Here is a 17711-nt window from a genome sequence, read left to right as displayed (position 1 = left end):
CTAAAAATAAACTGAGCAGATGATCACAATTCATCTTCCTAATAATGGGTGTGTCCTTGTAACAGTTTCATAAGATATACAGTAATATTTGTTGTTATTGTAGTAAAGTTGGATAGCAATGAATTATGAACAATGAATTGAGGTGGTGGTATGTACACTTACCTGTGAAGGTGTTGCCTCCCTTGTATCTGAAGTTCCTGATGGCCTCCAGAAGCGGCTCTCTAGAGGTGAAGTTATTAAGATTCCACTCTGTGCGTGGGTCTCCACTATACTGAGATAATGCTGACATGATAACAAAACACACAATATTTATAGATTCTTATCCATGCTGCAAGTAATTATACTTAGAATGCAAATGTTAATGTACATTTTGATTCAATGTACATTTTAATGATACCACTGAAATAACGTCTCACCTATCTGCACGCCCTCTGGGCCAATGTGAAAGGGAACAGCCAGCCCCTCTAAGAAGTCGCGCACCTTTCTGAAGTTGGTGCGGCCGATGCTCCAGGATCCGTCCACTAGAAGGACCAGATCTGCCTGTGCGCCAGCGCTGCATTCAAACGGTTTCCGTGTGGACACAGCTGGAGATGGACAAGAATCAAATGGACAGTGGGACATTTGATTCTTGCTGTTTAAATACAGGGTAACTTTAGATTAAGAGTATATAATTGTTATTGTGAATGTCTTTTAATGTCTTATAGCAGGGTTCCTCAATAGGCGGCCCACGGGCCAGATCCGGCCCGCGAGAGACAACTGTTTGGCCTGCACCAAAGGCCTGATCACACCAAATCTGTGACAATTTTGCGAGACGAACCTCCGATGAAACGCACACAGAGTCCGTGAAAAATAAAAACCAAACACAATTTCACCCTCGTACAGTAGGCGGCGTTGTTGCTGTTCTACAAACATTTTCCCAGTCTCCTGCCCTGCCCAGCTGTGAATGCTAGATGAAAGCTGTTAAGGCATTTATTTACCTATTTTGGCATAACTGTTTCATTATGTTCTTTCCATGGTGTTGATGCATGTTGCATAAATATCATCCTGTTTATATTTGAACATGTATTTTGCTACTAGTAAATGGACTCCCGAACCCAACTACTCTTTTTATAATGTCTGGATTAATGCCTGGATAATATAACACAAGGTTCTGTGATACAAATACACATGCACAATAGTGCACATTATACGTACAAAATACGATGCATAGGACTAATATTAAAAATAAGAAATCACTGGCTCACAATTATTGCAATACTTTGTTATATTTTCCTCGCAATAAAAAGAGCAGTGTGGTTCTGAAGTTCGTTTGTGTACAGTAAAATATTGCATGTAAAGATTCTTTTTATGGGATATTTTCACTACGAACTTTGTGCAAACGAATTGCCGAACCTCTCTGCTATTTCTAATGCCAGGAGAATATGATATACATTAAATAATGTATATTAAGGCAAAACACCATAAGCAGCCTTTCAAAAACAGACCAGGTGTTTGCAGTACAAATGGTTCAATTTTATAATTTTCGGGGGTGCCAGCTGCACCTACATCTGTGAGTCATCGTTTTCTATAATGAATATCATCAAGAACCAGGATAGTGCACATCTTGATCGGTGTCTCAGGATTGCTACAGCAGAGTAAAGTCCCAACATCAGAGGTTGCTTCAGCCCGTCGCTGTCACTTCACTCATTGAATGGGGAGTATATGTCAATTAATACAGGTACAGTTTGACCCCCATTAATCAAAGGAAAAACAATAACAATATTAATGCCAACAGGTCTAATAACTGAAAACAGGTCTAATAACTGAATTAGGGAAAGTGCAGTGAGTAGGTCCCATTTGGAGATGAGCAGGAACAGTTCCATTGAGAACATGGAGATCCAGATTGTTCATTAAAGTTTTTTGTTTTTCATTATTTCATTCAGTTTTTATTATTTTAATTTTTTTCAACAGGCAAAGTTGTGTAGTTTTGTTTTTCTGTATACAAACAAAATGTTCATAATTGTTTGAAAAAATAAAACAGGCTACTAATACTGAGAAAAAACGTATAAAAAACAAACAAACAAAAGAACAGGATATTTATGTCATGACTCTTTTAACAAAAACAATCAAAACAACAATAGTAATAATAATAATAATAATATTAGCAGCATCACAAACACTTTTTTATAACATCGAGGGTGGTGGCCCTCGTAAAACAAAACAATCGTAAAACAAAACATGGCAACAAAGAAAAAAATTAAATGACCCCTGTTCAAAAGTCTGCATACTCTTAGTTCTTAATACTGTGTATTGCCCCCTTTAGCATCAATTACAGTGTGCAGTCTTCTGTAATAGTTGTCTATGAGGCCCCAAATTCTTGCAGGTGGTATAGCTGCCCATTCGTCTTGGCAAAATGCCTCCAGGTCACGCAGAGTCTTTGGTCGTCTTGCATGAACCGCACGTTTGAGATCTCCCCAGAGTGGCTTGATGATATTAAGGTCAGGAGACGCAGGTCTTTTGACAGTTCTTTTCTGCTCCCCATGGCTCAGTATCTAGCCTGCTCAGTGCATCCATGTGAGAGCTAACAAACTCATTGACTATTTATACACAGACACTAATTGCAATTTAAAAAGCCACAGGTGTGGGAAATTAAACTTTAATTGCCATTTAAACCTGTGTGTGTAACCTTGTGTGTCTGTAACAAGGCCAAACATTCAAGGGTATGTAAACTTTTGATCAGGGCCATTTGGGTGATTTCTGTTATCATTATGATTTATAAAGGAGCCAAACAACTATGTGATAATACATGGCTTCATATGATCACTATCCTTAAATAAAAGACAGTTTTTTTGCATGATCAGTCATATTTTCAAAATCAATGCCAAAATTTCACAATTTCTGCCAGGGTATGCAAACTTTTGAGCACAACTGTATATCAATCTATTGTTACACCCATTTAGCAAGATCCTGTGTGTGTACATACTGTATGTGTATTCCTACATGGTGCATTCTTATCTTTGTGTGTGTTTTAATGGGAGGAAGGAGGGAACCAATTTCAGTCCTGGGGGCAAACAAGGGGCCCTGATAACAACCTAAACAGTGTCATTAACTGTGTTTTGTCCCTAATTATGCTTTTATCCCTCACATATACAGACACAGGAAACATCAACACAGCCCATTATTAATCAGTGACCGTTACTTGCTTCCTGTATGCCAGGTGTGTCTGAGTAAATGTAAATAAATGCATTTGCTTAATGTGGTGTAGTTCATCTGTCTTCACTTCCAAATTAAACCTGCAATGTCTTACTTATACTTTGGCCTTATGATGTGCAATATGAGTGATGTTACCTGTGACAGGTTGGGATGGGGTGGATTTCTTTGGTTTGTTAGTGTTAGGGAAGTCATTTCTCACTGGCTTTCCTCTGGTTTCTTCTTGATCATTTTTACCCTCAGTCTTGGAACGGTTCTTGTCTTTTTTCTTCTTCTTCTCTTTGGTACTTTTATCAATCTCTGGCTCAACCTCAGGTAAAGCAGGGGGCTCTATAGTTGCAGAGATTACAATTAGGACATTATAGGTGAATATATATATGTAAACTCAGCAAAAAAAGAAACATCCTCTCACTTTCAACTGCTTTTATTTTCAGCAAACTTAACGTGTAAATATTTGTATGAACATCAAATGATTCAACAACTACGACATAAACTGAACAAGTTTCACAGACATGTGACTAACAGAAATGGAATAATGTGTCCCTGAACGGGGGGGGGGGGGGGGGGGTTAAAATCAAAAGTAACAGTCAGTATCTGGTGTGGCCACCAGCTGCATCAAGTACTGCAGTGCATCTCCTCCTCATGGACTGCACCAGATTTGCCAGTTCTTTCTGTGAGATGTTACCCCACTCTTCCACCAAGGCACTTGCAAGTTCCCGGATATTTCTGGGGGGAATGGCTCTAGCCCTCACCCTCCAATCCAACATATCCCAGACATACTCAATGGGATTGAGATCCGGGCTCTTCGCTGGCCATGGCAGAACAGTGACATTCCTGTCTTGCAGGAAATCACGCACAGAACAAGCAGTATGGCTGGTGGCATTGTCATGCTGGAGGATCATGTCAGGATGAGTCTGCAGGAAGTGTACCACATGAGGGAGGAGGATGTCTTCTCTGTAACGCACAGCATTGAGATTGCCTGCAATGACAACAAGCTCAGTCCAATGATGCTGTGACACACCGCCACAGACATAGACGGACCCTCCACCTCCAAATCAATCCCGCTCCAGAGTATAGGCCTCGGTGTAACGCTCATTTCTTCGATGATAAACGTAAGTCCGACCATCACCCCTGGTGAGACAAAACCGCAACTTGTCAATGAAGAAAACTTTTTGCCAGTCCTGTCTGGTCCAGCGAAGGTGGGTTTGTGCCCATAGGCGACGTTGTTGCCGGTGATGTCTGGTAGTGACCTGCCTTACAACATGCCTACAAGCCCTCATTCCAGCCTCTCTCAGCCTATTGCGGACAGTCTGAGCACTGATGGAGGGATTGTTCATTCCTGGTGTAACTTGGGCAGATGTTGTTGCCATCCTGTACCTGTCCCTTAGGTGTGATATTCCGATGTACCAATCCTGTGCAGGTGTTGTTACATGCACTGCGAGGATGATCAGCTGTCCTTCCTGTCTCACTGTAGTGCTGTCTTAGGCGTCTCATAGTACAGACATTGCAATTTATTGCCCTGGCCACATCTGCAGTCCTCATGCCTCCATGCAGCATGCCTAAGGCATGTTCACGCAGATGAGCAAGGACCCTGGGCATCTTTCTTTTGGTGTTTTTCAGAGTTAGTAGAAAGGTCTCTTTAGTGCCCTAAGTTTTTATAACTGTGACCTTAATTGCCTACCATCTTTAAGCTGTTAGTGTCTTAATGACCATTCCACAGGTGCATGTTCATTAACTGTTTATGGTTCATTGAACAAGCATGGGAAACATGGTTTAAACCCTTTACAATAAAGATCTGTAAAGTTATTTGGATTTTTACAAAATTATCTTTAAAATACAGTGTCCTGAAAAATGGACGTTTCTTTTTTGCTGAGTTTATATATATATATATATATATATATATATATATATATATATATATATATATATATATATATAGGATATATAATGCACATATATATTTATGAGATTTATACTGTAGAAATATGAAGAATTAATAGATTTTTTTTTTTTAAGAATTTCAAAACATTACTGCCTTGCAAGCACTGTAATAAAATCAGTGAGTTATTCAAATTAAGATAAATCACAATAGCTATGGGATCTGCCTGTATTCCCATACCACATCTAGTCCTAAATGAACATTTAGCACAGGTGGACAGCATCCCTTCCATCCTGTCCCCCTGTCCCATTACTGCAGCATTGATTACAGGTGTGTGGGTGAATGGACTCTTATTAATAGGTTAGTGAAGGAGCTGGCGCCAGTCAAACCATCTGCAGCTCCACCAGTAAAACATGTATAATAACAGGGAGACTGCAGGACAGAAGGTCGGCGCACAGCACACTGGAGTTCCTCTGCTTTAAACACCCAGTAGGGTGGGAACTATGAAAGTATGTTGGGTCTTAGTAACATAAGGCCAGTTTCACACATCCTGTGTCTGTAGCGCTTAAGCAAAAACTGCAACAGCAGTAACATAACACCTTAAAGCACATATACAGAAAATAACATAATTTCTGGGCTGCAACATTAAGGGGCCAAATCACATTGAGTATTTGAATAAGTCATTGTCTGGGTCTGAAATGTACAACTGTCATGCGCCAAATGCAGGTAAATTTTCTATTTGGCCGGTGAAATCTTGAAATACTCCCGATTGATTTTCATGATGTTCTGTTTCATTAACAGACCTGAACATGCATTCTTTCAGTACATACAGTGTTTCTTGCACTACAATTCAGAGGTGCCGCAACACCGCTACTGAATCTACGTCACTAAACATAAATAATAACTAGTGTAATTCGATTCTTAAACAAATTTCTCTTTTCAGATGTTATTTTTAGAAAAGTTGAAAGAATGACTCTTATGAGCCTTTTTTTTTTTTTTTTTGTGAATCAAAATGACTTACTGTATGAATCAGTCAGAGAGGTGATGACTGAACTAATCTGTTACTGTGTTATGTGTTAAAGCTTGTGACACTTAAATCAGCAACTAACAATTTGTTTGTATGATAGCAGTAGTTTAACTACTTTCTATGTAAATTAAGCTTATTATCGAATGTACTGTATTCACAAAACTCTTTAACATCTTTAAAACACAAATGCCAGATTGTGGTAGTCTGCTTCATCCTCCACAACCTTACACTCTGAACTGACCTGCAAGTGTCTGTCACTGCATGTGTAACTTGAATCAAGACCGACAGTTGTCTTCTTTCAAAGAATATTTCAAAAGATTGTGTTGATATATGGGCAGACAAAGTTTGCAGGCCCTCTACCTGTGTTTGCTGATTCTCGGTAGAGCACTGTGGGCAAGGATGCCAGAGCTTCTGTCACATCATCCACCTCCCCAGAGCCAGAGCCAATGGCTGGAATCTTCTTCTTCTGCTCCCTGTTTCCATTGCGGATTATCTCCTCTTCACGCAAACCATCAACTGAGACATACCGAGAGAAAAGTGGAAGATGATGCAAAATTTAAGGGGAAAGAGGAAATGGAAGGGAGGAAGAAACTGAGTGACTATGTGAAAGACTATAAAAACATATGAAATAAATGATAAAAAATGTTATTGCTATTTTATTTGATAAACTATAGAAAACTTATTAGCCGTCAACTTATCATTAGCCAACCTAAGGACCCCATAAAACAGCATCATGAGCACAGTTTTCATTCCTGTGTTTACGTATTTACTATTGAAACAGTAGGTATGGGCAGGACATATCAATCAAAATCAAATCAAATCACTTTATTGTCACTCAACCATATACACAAGTGCAACAGTGGGTGAAAGTCTTGGGTGCAGTTCCAAGCAACATAGCAGTCATTACAGTGATGAGACATATACAATTTTCAATAAACATCAGATTTACACATCACAATATACAAATAATAATATACAATGTACAATATACAATACACACAATATAGAATACACAGTATACAATAAAAATAATATATATAAACATGCAGTAAGGTTGTATAGTGTTGTATTGACATTCAGGCTGTCGGATGATAGTCAGTTGCCAGTGTGTTGAAATATAATTTATGACAGTCCAGTGTGAGATAATAAGATTAATAAAGTACAGTGCTGATGTATTTTGATCGTGAGAGATCAAGAGTTCTGCTTGGGGGAAGAAGCTGTCATGAAGTCAGCTGGTGCAGGTCCTGATGCTGCGATACCGCCTGCCTGATGGTAGCAGTGAGAGCAGCCCATGGCTCGGGTGGCTGGAGTCTCTGATGATCCTCCGAGCTTTTTTCACACACCGCCTGGTATAGCTCACCTCCGATGATGTGTCTGGCTGTTCGCACCACCCTTTGTAGAGCTTTGCGTTTGAGGGTGGTGCTGTTGCCGTACCAGGCGGTGATAAAGCCAGTCAGGATGCTCTCTAAAATGCTGGTGTGGAACCGTGTGAGGACGCGGTGGTTCATTCCAAACTTCCTCAGCTGTCTCAGGAAGAAGAGGTGCTGGTGAGCCTTCTTCACAATGGCCTCTGTGTGGACGGACCATGTGAGCTCCTTAGTGATGTGGACACCAAGGAACTTGAAGCTGCTGACCCTCTCCACCGGTGCTCCATTGATGGTGATGGGGCTGTGTTCTCTGTCTTTTCTACTGAAGTCCACCACAAGCTCCTTGGTCTTGATGATGTTGAGCGAGAGGTTGTGCTCCTGACACCAGTGTGTCAGGGTGTGCACCTCCTCTCTGTAGGCTGTTTCATCATTGTCAGTGATCAGACCAACCACCGTCGTATCATCGGCAAACTTGATGATGGCGTTGGAGCTGTGTGTTGCCACACAGCCATGTGTGTACAGGGAGTATAGGAGTGGGCTGAGAACACAGCCCTATGGGGCTCCAGTGTTGAGGGTCAGTGATGAGAAGATGTTGATGCCCATTCTGACCACCTGGCGTCTGCCTGACAGGAAGTCCAGGATCCAGCTGCACAGCGAGCTGTTCAAGCCCATAGCCCAGAGTTTCTCTTCAAGCTTGGAGGGCACTATGGAGTTGAATGCTGACCTGTAGTCCACAAACAGCATTCTCACATATGTGTTCCTTTTTTCCAAGTGGGTAAGAGCAGTGTGTATTGTAAATGCAATGGCTTCATCAGTGGAGCGGTTGCTTCTGTAAGCAAACTGTTGTGGGTCCTGTGAGGCAGGCAGCACAGAGCAGATGTGGTCTCTGAAAAGCTTTTCAAAGCACTTGCTGATGATGGGAGTTAGGGCAACATGACGCCAGTTTTCCCGGAAGAGAAAGTCTCTTTAAATTTTTAAATGCATAGAAGTTAATTTTGTAAACTTTTAGCAGTACACTAGCATATAGATATAGAAAAGTACAATTATGATTTCATAGTCTTTACATCCTATTTAGATCCTTTAAGTTTAAAGCAAGCCAAAAATAAGAAAACAAGTAAATGGTGTTTTAGCCCCTTTTTATCAACACCAGCACCTTTTTGACATATAAACACATTCATATGGAAAGACTGATGATGCATCCCAAACTGCACACTTTGTCATTTTGTAGTGTAAGAAGTGTAAGTATGTTGACACTGCAAACACAACAAAAAGAAGTGTGTTATAATTATCCGGACGATGTACTTTTTCAACTGTCAAAACAGAGTGTGGAATGCTGGAAACTTCATGCATCAGCGCACGTGGCTTGCCGTACATAACGGAAGGGGTGGAGTTACTTAGCTGCGTTTCTGGTCTGACAAAACAGTTGTAAATAATGGAGAATATAGCAACTAACGAAACTTCAGAGAAGACGTCACATTATAAATGTAACTGAATGCTTTACCATCACACCATTTCTTTTTTTATTTTTCCTGTATCATTTTGGATGATACAGCACTTTTAAAATTCATTCACTACATGGCTGACTGCATAGTATATTTTATAAGTGCATAGTGTATAGTGTGTCATATGGGACACTGCTTGAGTGTATTCTTTAGCTGTTATGTGCGAACAATGGAATAATACTCCACAGACAAGCAAGCCTGGCCCTTTAGCCGAACCACATAAGTGGCCTGTCCAGACCTGCACAGCTCAACATAGTAACCTACACTCCCAACCTACAAAAAAACCTCTCTCCTCTCAATGTATCACAGATATTAAGCATAGTCTGCATCTTTGACAAGAAGAACACCATGCCATAATGAATCTTTGTCTGGAATAAAGTCTGAGATTTGTGGTTGAGATTTACATTCTTATTTTAGCACTTTGACAGCAAGAGTGAATGGGTTCTCCATTAATTAAGCTATTTCATCATCGATTATCATGTTTCTTACAGGGTGGTCTTTTAGGTGTAGTATTACTGTTTTTCAAGGGAATTCCAAAAGTGTTCTGTGCCTGTAAAAACACAAGCATCATTCCAGAGTTTTCCCTCAGAGTTTGTCACAGCCTGTAATCCCACAGGAATCCACCATCCGACACTGTCAATTACAGACAGTCCCCCTCCTAAAAGGGTGAACACTGTTTTTGTGTGTGTGTAAATGGAGTTAGAGGTGTGTTAAAAGGAGTTGTTTCATTAACACAATGAAGTGACTATACTTTGGGTCTGTTTGTTGACAAATCATGACCTCTGGGAACTATTTCAGTTATGACTAATTCTGCTTCTTGCACACATACAGCACTTAACTGCAGGAAGATCCCTCACCTCCAACAACACCCCAGAGTGAAATAATCCCATACATTTACATAGAAGAAGGGTTCCGAGCCATATCTAGGGACCAAAATATATCATAGAGACTTGATGGTGGGCTCTTTTGATTTGGGAGAATAAGCAACCACCCACAATACCATAGCAACTGGATAGCAACATGTTAACAACCTTGCATAGCACATAAGCAACAGCATAGCAACTTCCTAGCATCCACCCATTAAACTTTGCATTGCAACATGTTAAAAACACTTAAGACACGTTAGCAACTGCACAACAATGCCCAGTCAACCACCAGAACCTTAGCATAGTAGTGCCAAGTTTTGCACAGGCAAGCATCACTCACATTTTGTTCAAAAATCTAGTTATCTCTGTTTTTTTCTTTTTGAACTCCTGGTTACACCCCTAGAAGTCTCTGAGCTTTTTCACATGATCCTTTCTCATGATTCCTCACTTATTCATAGAGCCATGACCTCTATTATATGTTTATCTTCAGTTTCTATCACCACAGCTTTCCTCCATTTCATGCACTCTTATTCTCTCATGCTCTCACTCATCCTCCACTCTTACTGGTGAAGTGTCTCTTTGCAATGAGTTTCTCCTGCGTTCCATTGAGCAGCAGGACTTGGAGGAGGTATTCCTGTCTGGAGTCCAGGCCTGCCACTGTGGCTCGGCCGCGTGTGGTTGTCAGCATTAGCTCTGGCTGAGGAATCTCTGGAAAAGACAAAAAGAAGGATATTTTAGGGTATTTACTACATTTTATGCTCTTTTAATTTCATTCAGTATGTATGGAGAACGGGAATGCAAGCATGTTTTCACAGCATACTAAAGTTCAAGTCTGGCGAACTCTGACATGCAAATTCATATAATGAAAACACGTTTGACCAGTTGAGGATCTATACATCACAGACTGACTTGTCTGAAAATCAAAAATGGAGGAATGAGAGAACCATCATCTGATATAATAGAAATTTGGAGCAGTGAATTTTGAAATTTTTTATCTAAAGCAGGGATTTTCTACCTTTCAATCTCCAACCTTTCAACTTTCAACCCCTGCTTAAAAACCCTGGATATGGAGAATGGGCAATGAGTTGACAGTGTCTATATAATACAGGATTAGGTGATTAGGTTAACATCAAGCACTCTGTTTGTCAATGATGTGTAAGAAGATGGCACAGTGTAAGAATGTATTATTACACATGGTCTCTCCCTGGAGCACTGTGGGACATGTATAGTATTTGTTTTTCTGTGTGAACTATCTTGAGACTGCAGCAGACCTGTCTAGACTCACCTAGCTGAAAACAGGGGTGGAAAAGCAGATAAGAGAAACAAAGATAAAGGGCAGTGAGAGAGTGAGAGAGTAGGAATGGGAAAGAGGCACATGAAAAGGGTGGGAATGAAAGGGGTTTAACGGAAAGACAGAGACACATAGATTGGTAAAAGTAAGATAGGTGAGAGATGTCAGACAGAAGTGATATGAGGAGAGGTTATGGCTGGCAGCAGGCCTATCTTCATTCCATCATTGCTCAAAAATCCTTCTTCCCATTCCTCACCTGTCCTAAACACTTACATAGTGGGACAGGAATGTAGTGCAAAATTTCATTTAAAAGAAAGAAAGAAAGAAAGATAGAAAGAGAAAGACAGAGAAAGAGAAAGAAAGATAGAGAGAGAGAAAGAAAGAAAGAAAGAAAGAGAGAAAGAATGAAAGAAAGATAGAAAGAGAAAGAATGAAAGAATGAAATAAAGAAAGAGAGAGCGAGAGAAAGAATGAAAGAAAGAAAGAAACAGAAAGAAAAAGATAGAAAGAGAAAGAAAGATTGAAAAAGAGAGAAAGAAAGAAAGATAGAAAGAGAAAGAATGTAAGAAAGAAAAAGAGAAAGAATGAAAGAAAGAAAAAGATAGAAAGACAAAGAAAGAAAAAGAAAGAAAGAAAGAAAGAAAGAGAAAGATAGAAAGAGAAAGAATGAAAGAAATAAATAAAAAGATAAGAGAAAGAAAGAAAAAGATAGAAAGAGAAAGAAAGATAGAAAGAAAGAGAGAGAAAGAAATAAAGAAAAAGAAAGATAGAAAGATAGAAAGAAAGATAGAAAGAGAAAGATTGAAAAAGAAAGAAAGAAAAAGAAAGAGAAAGAAAGAATACATTTTGAGGGGTAAAGGGTTAGTTCACCCAAAAATGAAAGTTCTGTCATCATCTATTGTTTAAAACAGATTTTTTTTTTAGCAAGTATCTAAATATTTAGCAGAAAATATTGGTTGCTGCCGATGCCCTTGAGAATGCCTGATTGTGATTTATGATTTGTTTGTTAATATGAGTTGTGAGAAATGGGGGCGATAGAATCATGATAATGTTTATCTAGTGGGCAGTGAGCTGACCCTGCATGTACACTGTATTATACAACATATGTTACTGAAAGCTGTTCACCAATATCATATTTAGCCACAACAGTTTTTCTCTAAATGCCCCTTCAATATCCACAACTAGAGCAGTCTCACCTGTAATAGGCCGAACACGGACCTTGTAGCCCTGCACTGGCCCCTCTGCCTCCTTCCATTTCATCTGCAGCCGATCTTCAGACAGAACCGTCAGCTTCAGCCGGCCTGGAAACATATACAAAGAATGCATGGAACAAGTTTCATGGAAATGCAAGTTTACAACATGTCATTAGCAAAGAAATGCATATGTGTAAGAGTGAAGTAATGTGTGTGTGCATGTGCATGGTGTGTCAATGGTCAATGTGTCTGTATGCACAGACAGATGAAGGACAAAAACAAGCTTGTAATTTGAAGAGAGAATCATGGGAAAAGAGAGCTGTATGTAGGGCCATGGAGGTTAGGCTGAGAGCTGTATGTCTTGAAAGATCAAAGCCTTCCTCTAGAAGCCTCTCAATGCCTTTTTTTCTCAACTTCCCCTCTGAGAAATTATAATATTTGAACAGGAAGTTTTTCATTCATCGTCCCTCAACTCTGCCCTTTTCCTTGCCTTATCTGCATAATTTCCACATGACAACTTTGCCACAATCCCCATCTTTCATGTTCCTTGCTGTCTTTCCCTCTTCCCAGCTGTCCAAGACCACTCAAAGAAGGCCCTTTAATGGCCTGCAGGGTAACAGGGGGTAAAAGACCACAGGAAATCTGCCTTTCGGAGGGGTTGAAGGTCAGCATGAGGGGGGGGGGTGGTGCTTGCATTTAGGGTCATACCCCAGATGAGAGTTAAAATGGGGATAACCCCAAAAGCACAAAGAACTTTGTCCCCTTTTACTGTAGTGTCTGTATAAACTCTAGATAGCTAACCACAAAATTAGGAGCTTGGTGAAATGCTGGATTTCTCACATGTTTTGTTAGGGAACCTAAAAAACTTAATACCAAATGTCAAGATTATTGTTTAATGTGACTGAATCAATCTGAATACATTAGGTTTCACTGATGAAAGTCAATTTTTGGGGACAGATCTAGTTGAAATAGCTCCTTAATGTAAGCTTAGATACTTTTTCACTCTTTTGTGGTGTGGTAAAAATATTAGTGCTCTGTCTGCATTAACTGGCAGTGGATCAGAGCCGAAAATAAGTTTTCCGTCTGACAGCAGTACCACCAACCCAGAAATCAACAAATGTGCGGCCAATCATTCAGACATAAAAACAGTGCAGAAAACACAGGCACAGCATGTATCCTCTAGGGACGATAGCGATAACAAGAAGACTAAAGAGCATACATTAATTATTTCAAGCACTTTAATGCAAATTTCTTTCCCAAATGTGGCAACTTCCACTGAGGGCTTTGTGCAGTTGTCTGGGGATTCCACAATGTTGCACAGTTGCCTTAGGCAGTAAGTTTGCATTCTAGTAACTTATAGTATTCTTCACTGGTTTGCTGCTTACCAAGAGTTTCATTTCCTTGGGGAATGTTCTATATACTGTCGGATAATTGTACAACTAAAATTGAGACATGGTGAGATAAATGTAACTTTGTAGTTAAATCTGTCTCTGTTGATTTAAATGCAATAAGATATAGAGAAAAAGTCTGACTTTTACTTATTTTTCATTGTTGCATGTGATTATAAAATACTTTTCTAGCATGGGGGTTGCAATGTTTGGTCCAAATAGATGAACTTGCAGGAATGCATATGACATTTCCCAAACACAACAGAAGTTGTGTTCTCTAGAAGTACTTTAAAATCATCCCAATACATTGTAAAATGTGGCAACATGCAATTACTGTTCTTCCCTGATATAACCTTTTAACATTACTTTTGTTGGTGTTACCTAGCATAGTGAGATTGATTCAGTCATATTAATATTTTTGACTAGATGTTACCACATCCTTCTCATTATTTAGGTTTAAGGGATAGTTCACCCAAAAATCAAAATGTTCTGAAAAAAAGAAATAGAAAACAGCAAAAGTAAAAGACGCCAGTCTACTGCATGTGTACATTGGGGGTGAAAACAATGGCAAAAACAGCGCTGTAGGATGCGTTCGATGTGAACAGATTTATTTATTTTTTGTCCAAAAAATGCTAATAATTCCCCAAAATGCTGCAAATACCCTAAATAAGAATCCACCAGTACTGCATGAAAATGATAGTTCACCAAAAATGAAAATTCTCTCATAATTTACTCACCCTTATGCTATCCCAGATGTGTGTGACTTTCTTTCTTCTGCAGAACACAAATGAAGATTTTTAGAAGAATATTTCAGCTCTGTAGGGTCATACAATGCAAGTGAATGGTGGCCAGATATTTGAAGGTCCAAAAAGCACTTAAAGAGAGCATAAAAGTAATCCATAAGACTCCAGTGGTTTAATCCATGTCTTCTGAAGAGATATGATAGGTATTTTTTTGTTTGTTTGTTTTTTACTATAAATCTCCACATTTCACTTTTTTTTGGGCAATTTTTCACCCACACCTTCAGAAGATATGGATTCAACCACTGGAGTCTTATGGATAACTTTTATGCTGCATTTATGTCCTTTTTTGAGCTTCCAAGTTCTGGACACCATTCACTTGCATTTGAAGGGCCTACAGAGCTGCAACATTCTTCTAAAAATCTTTATTTATGTTCTTGGCATTTTCATTTTTGGGTGAACCATCCCTTTAACTGATAAAACATTTTTAACAGCGTAACAAACAAATATATAATGAATATAATTTCAACCTTCTTGACTGTATATATTGTATACTATATACTCTTAATATCCTTGAAGTAAATGCAATAGTATATAAATAGTATTAGTATGTCAGCAATAATGCCCAGAAAGGACACAAATTAATTAAAAGTGAATTGTGTAATTTCTTTGCCACTTGTAGTACCAAATGGAAATGCAAAAGTAAAAGACTGTTTCCAAACAGGTTTCCAAAAAACTATAAAAATTCCGCCCTAAACTAACACCATTGGTTGTGCCAGAAGGTTGACATGTCGGACCTCTCAAACAAACAGAGTGCTACAGTCTTTAAACTCTTTGGGAAGAGAACAAGTGAATGGCTTACTTATAGTTTTCTCTGCACATTAAACTAGGATAGAAAATAATGTTGTTGTTTTGTTTTTTTATAACACACTTCACATTTAATGAATTAGAAGGGTAATGTGGTCCCCTGCTGCATGGAGAGCTTAATGTGACATGCTATTTTGTGTCTGTGTGCATGGCTGCAACATGAGCATTAATATTATGCCATGGCAAAGTGCAGCAGGCTCTGCATTTTGGCTGGAAAAGAGGAAATCCAATAACGGAAGTAATGGAAACTCTCTGTGGCACTCAAATTCTGACCACCCTTATGGGTGCACATAGATACATGCGAGAATACTTTAAATACAGGGGCAAAAGTACAGAATCTGGAGACTTTTAAAATGTCAGCTGCGTTATAAAGAACTGTTCAATCTTAAATTAAGTCAAAAAAGCCTTATGGTAGCTTGAGAGAAGGGTAAAAGACGACAGTATGTAACCTTGGGTATGAACTTCAGAAACCAGCATCAGGAGAACGGTCACTAGGATGAGAGTCATCTGGTCTGGGAAGAAGAATGGAGAGCGATGGGCCGGCATGATTAAGCTGGTTTCAGTTATAAACCTGTGAGAAAAATGATCACAATGAGCCAGGATGTCGACTTCTGGATCCCTAATGCTTTAATGTCTGAAACTGAACTTTAAATATAGGCTGCCTTTTTAAACAATGAAGAGCCAAGAAAGAGAGATAGAGAGAGAGAGATAGAGAGAGAGAGAGAGAGAGAGAGAGAGAGAGAAGGTTGCACCAACACTTGTCATTAGGAGTCCCATTGAAGATAATTACAAGACAAGGGGAGGGAAAGCTGAACACCTGCTATAACATATCTATAACCCAAGGTCTGCATATTCACATGTGTGTCTGCAAAATGTGAATATAGTTGATGTAAACTGTCTTTATCCAAGTTTGCATTTGAACTTACCCACATGCCTTAAAATCCCTAACTTGTCTACATCAAAAATTAATGGTGTGAACAGAAAAATCTTCTCAGTAGTGTGTTTGCATGATTAACATATGAAACCAGACTGTGTGAGAAGTGCATTATACTGGCTTCAGGCCAGTAATAAGAGGGCCTTTGTATGCATTGGCTTGTTATATTAAATAGCGTAGCTGGATGATATCTGGACCTTTAAAGCTCCTAATCAATGTTAAATCTTTTCAGATACCACACCTAAAATCAGCTGTCGCACAAGCGCATAATTATGAAACCTTTCAGCTAAAACTCAAACTGCCCCCAAATATGAGAAGACCTGAGCATTCCTACCGGTGAGACTTTACACTTTGTATCATCCTTAACTTGTAAACAAGATAAATGTGACTAATGCAAATAATGATCAACTCAGTCAGATACTTGAACCAATATGAGCAATTACAACGAGGAAAAATATTTGTTTTTAAAATACACACATTCACATAGGCTATATATCACTATGAATAAGGGTGTGTCGGATTAATGCAGTTTACCTGAAGTTGTGCTCTTCTTTCCGCTTGTACCTGGCGCATACCACACAGGGATGTTAACACATTCAGTTCCGTTCACTAACTTTCCATTCGATCCCGTGTCACGTCTCTGCTCTGGTGGGGTTAGGTGTGAAATCTGATACGGTTCTCTGCCCTCCTCTTGTAACATAAAGGCGGAGAATACATTCAGGGTGGTATATCAGCTGTTCTGCCAAGTCTGAGCTGTATAGCAAAACTTACATAGGGCGTTCACACCGAACGCGTCTTTGTGCAAAAAAAAAGTTAGACGCAGCGATTTGAGCAGAACGCAGGTGTATACAGACACGTTTTTAACAGCTGGAGTTTTTTTTATTTTTTTTATTTGACAGCGTATAAAAAAGAAGTCCACCTTGCGCATGTTTACATAGGAAAAAACAATGGAGAGAACAGCGCGGACGTCCGCAAAACGCGTTTGGTGTGAGACCGAAAAAGCTACAATAGACTAGACGCTAAAAAAATAAAAATTAAATAAATAAATAAATAAATAAATAAATAAATAAATAAATAAAAGCAGAACGCAGGTGTCTCAAGACCCGTTTTTTATTTATTTATTTATTTTTAAAGTTTACGCCGTCTAAAAAACGCGGCGCTCCTGCATGATACGCTGAAAAAACAGCGAGACGCGGCGCAACAGTAAAAGACGTCACTCTAATGCATGTTTACATAGGAAAAAACATTGGCAAAAACGGCGCTGTAGTACGCGTTCGATGTAAACGGCCCCTCGTTTAGCATTTTGTCAAATTAAAAGTGCGCTCAGTAATTATTCCCAATTAAAAAAGTTTTAGTCCTAAAGTGAAAAATAATTTTGAAACATATGTATAAAATCAGGAGCACTCACATGAGATGAGGACTCCAGTCATATCAATAACCTTATAAAAGATGTTTTAGTCCACATGGG

The 17711-nt window shown here is 39.1% G+C and overlaps 1 protein-coding gene across 3 annotated transcripts in view; it reads right to left on the bottom strand.

The window, feature by feature from the left end:
* Positions 1 to 16924, bottom strand: part of LOC127419055 (collagen alpha-1(XX) chain-like) — a 39786-nt gene extending 22862 nt beyond the window's left edge. For all 3 annotated transcript variants that reach the window (XR_007893596.1, XR_007893597.1, XM_051660117.1), the window contains exons 1-8: positions 16778 to 16924; positions 15759 to 15880; positions 12318 to 12422; positions 10395 to 10538; positions 6456 to 6611; positions 3328 to 3519; positions 417 to 584; positions 163 to 282 (exon numbers count right to left, since the gene is read on the bottom strand). Coding sequence is in view for 1 of the 3 variants with exons in the window: in XM_051660117.1 (XP_051516077.1) it covers positions 163 to 282; positions 417 to 584; positions 3328 to 3519; positions 6456 to 6611; positions 10395 to 10538; positions 12318 to 12422; positions 15759 to 15855 (982 nt within the window). In the remaining 2 variants the exon portion in view is untranslated. The remainder of the gene's footprint in view (positions 1 to 162; positions 283 to 416; positions 585 to 3327; positions 3520 to 6455; positions 6612 to 10394; positions 10539 to 12317; positions 12423 to 15758; positions 15881 to 16777) is intronic.
* Positions 16925 to 17711: the final 787 nt, after the last annotated feature.

The sequence above is a fragment of the Myxocyprinus asiaticus genome, chromosome 28 (assembly GCF_019703515.2).
Source record: "Myxocyprinus asiaticus isolate MX2 ecotype Aquarium Trade chromosome 28, UBuf_Myxa_2, whole genome shotgun sequence".
NCBI classification, from domain to species: domain Eukaryota; kingdom Metazoa; phylum Chordata; class Actinopteri; order Cypriniformes; family Catostomidae; genus Myxocyprinus; species Myxocyprinus asiaticus.
This window is presented reverse-complemented; position numbering and strand designations above follow the sequence as displayed.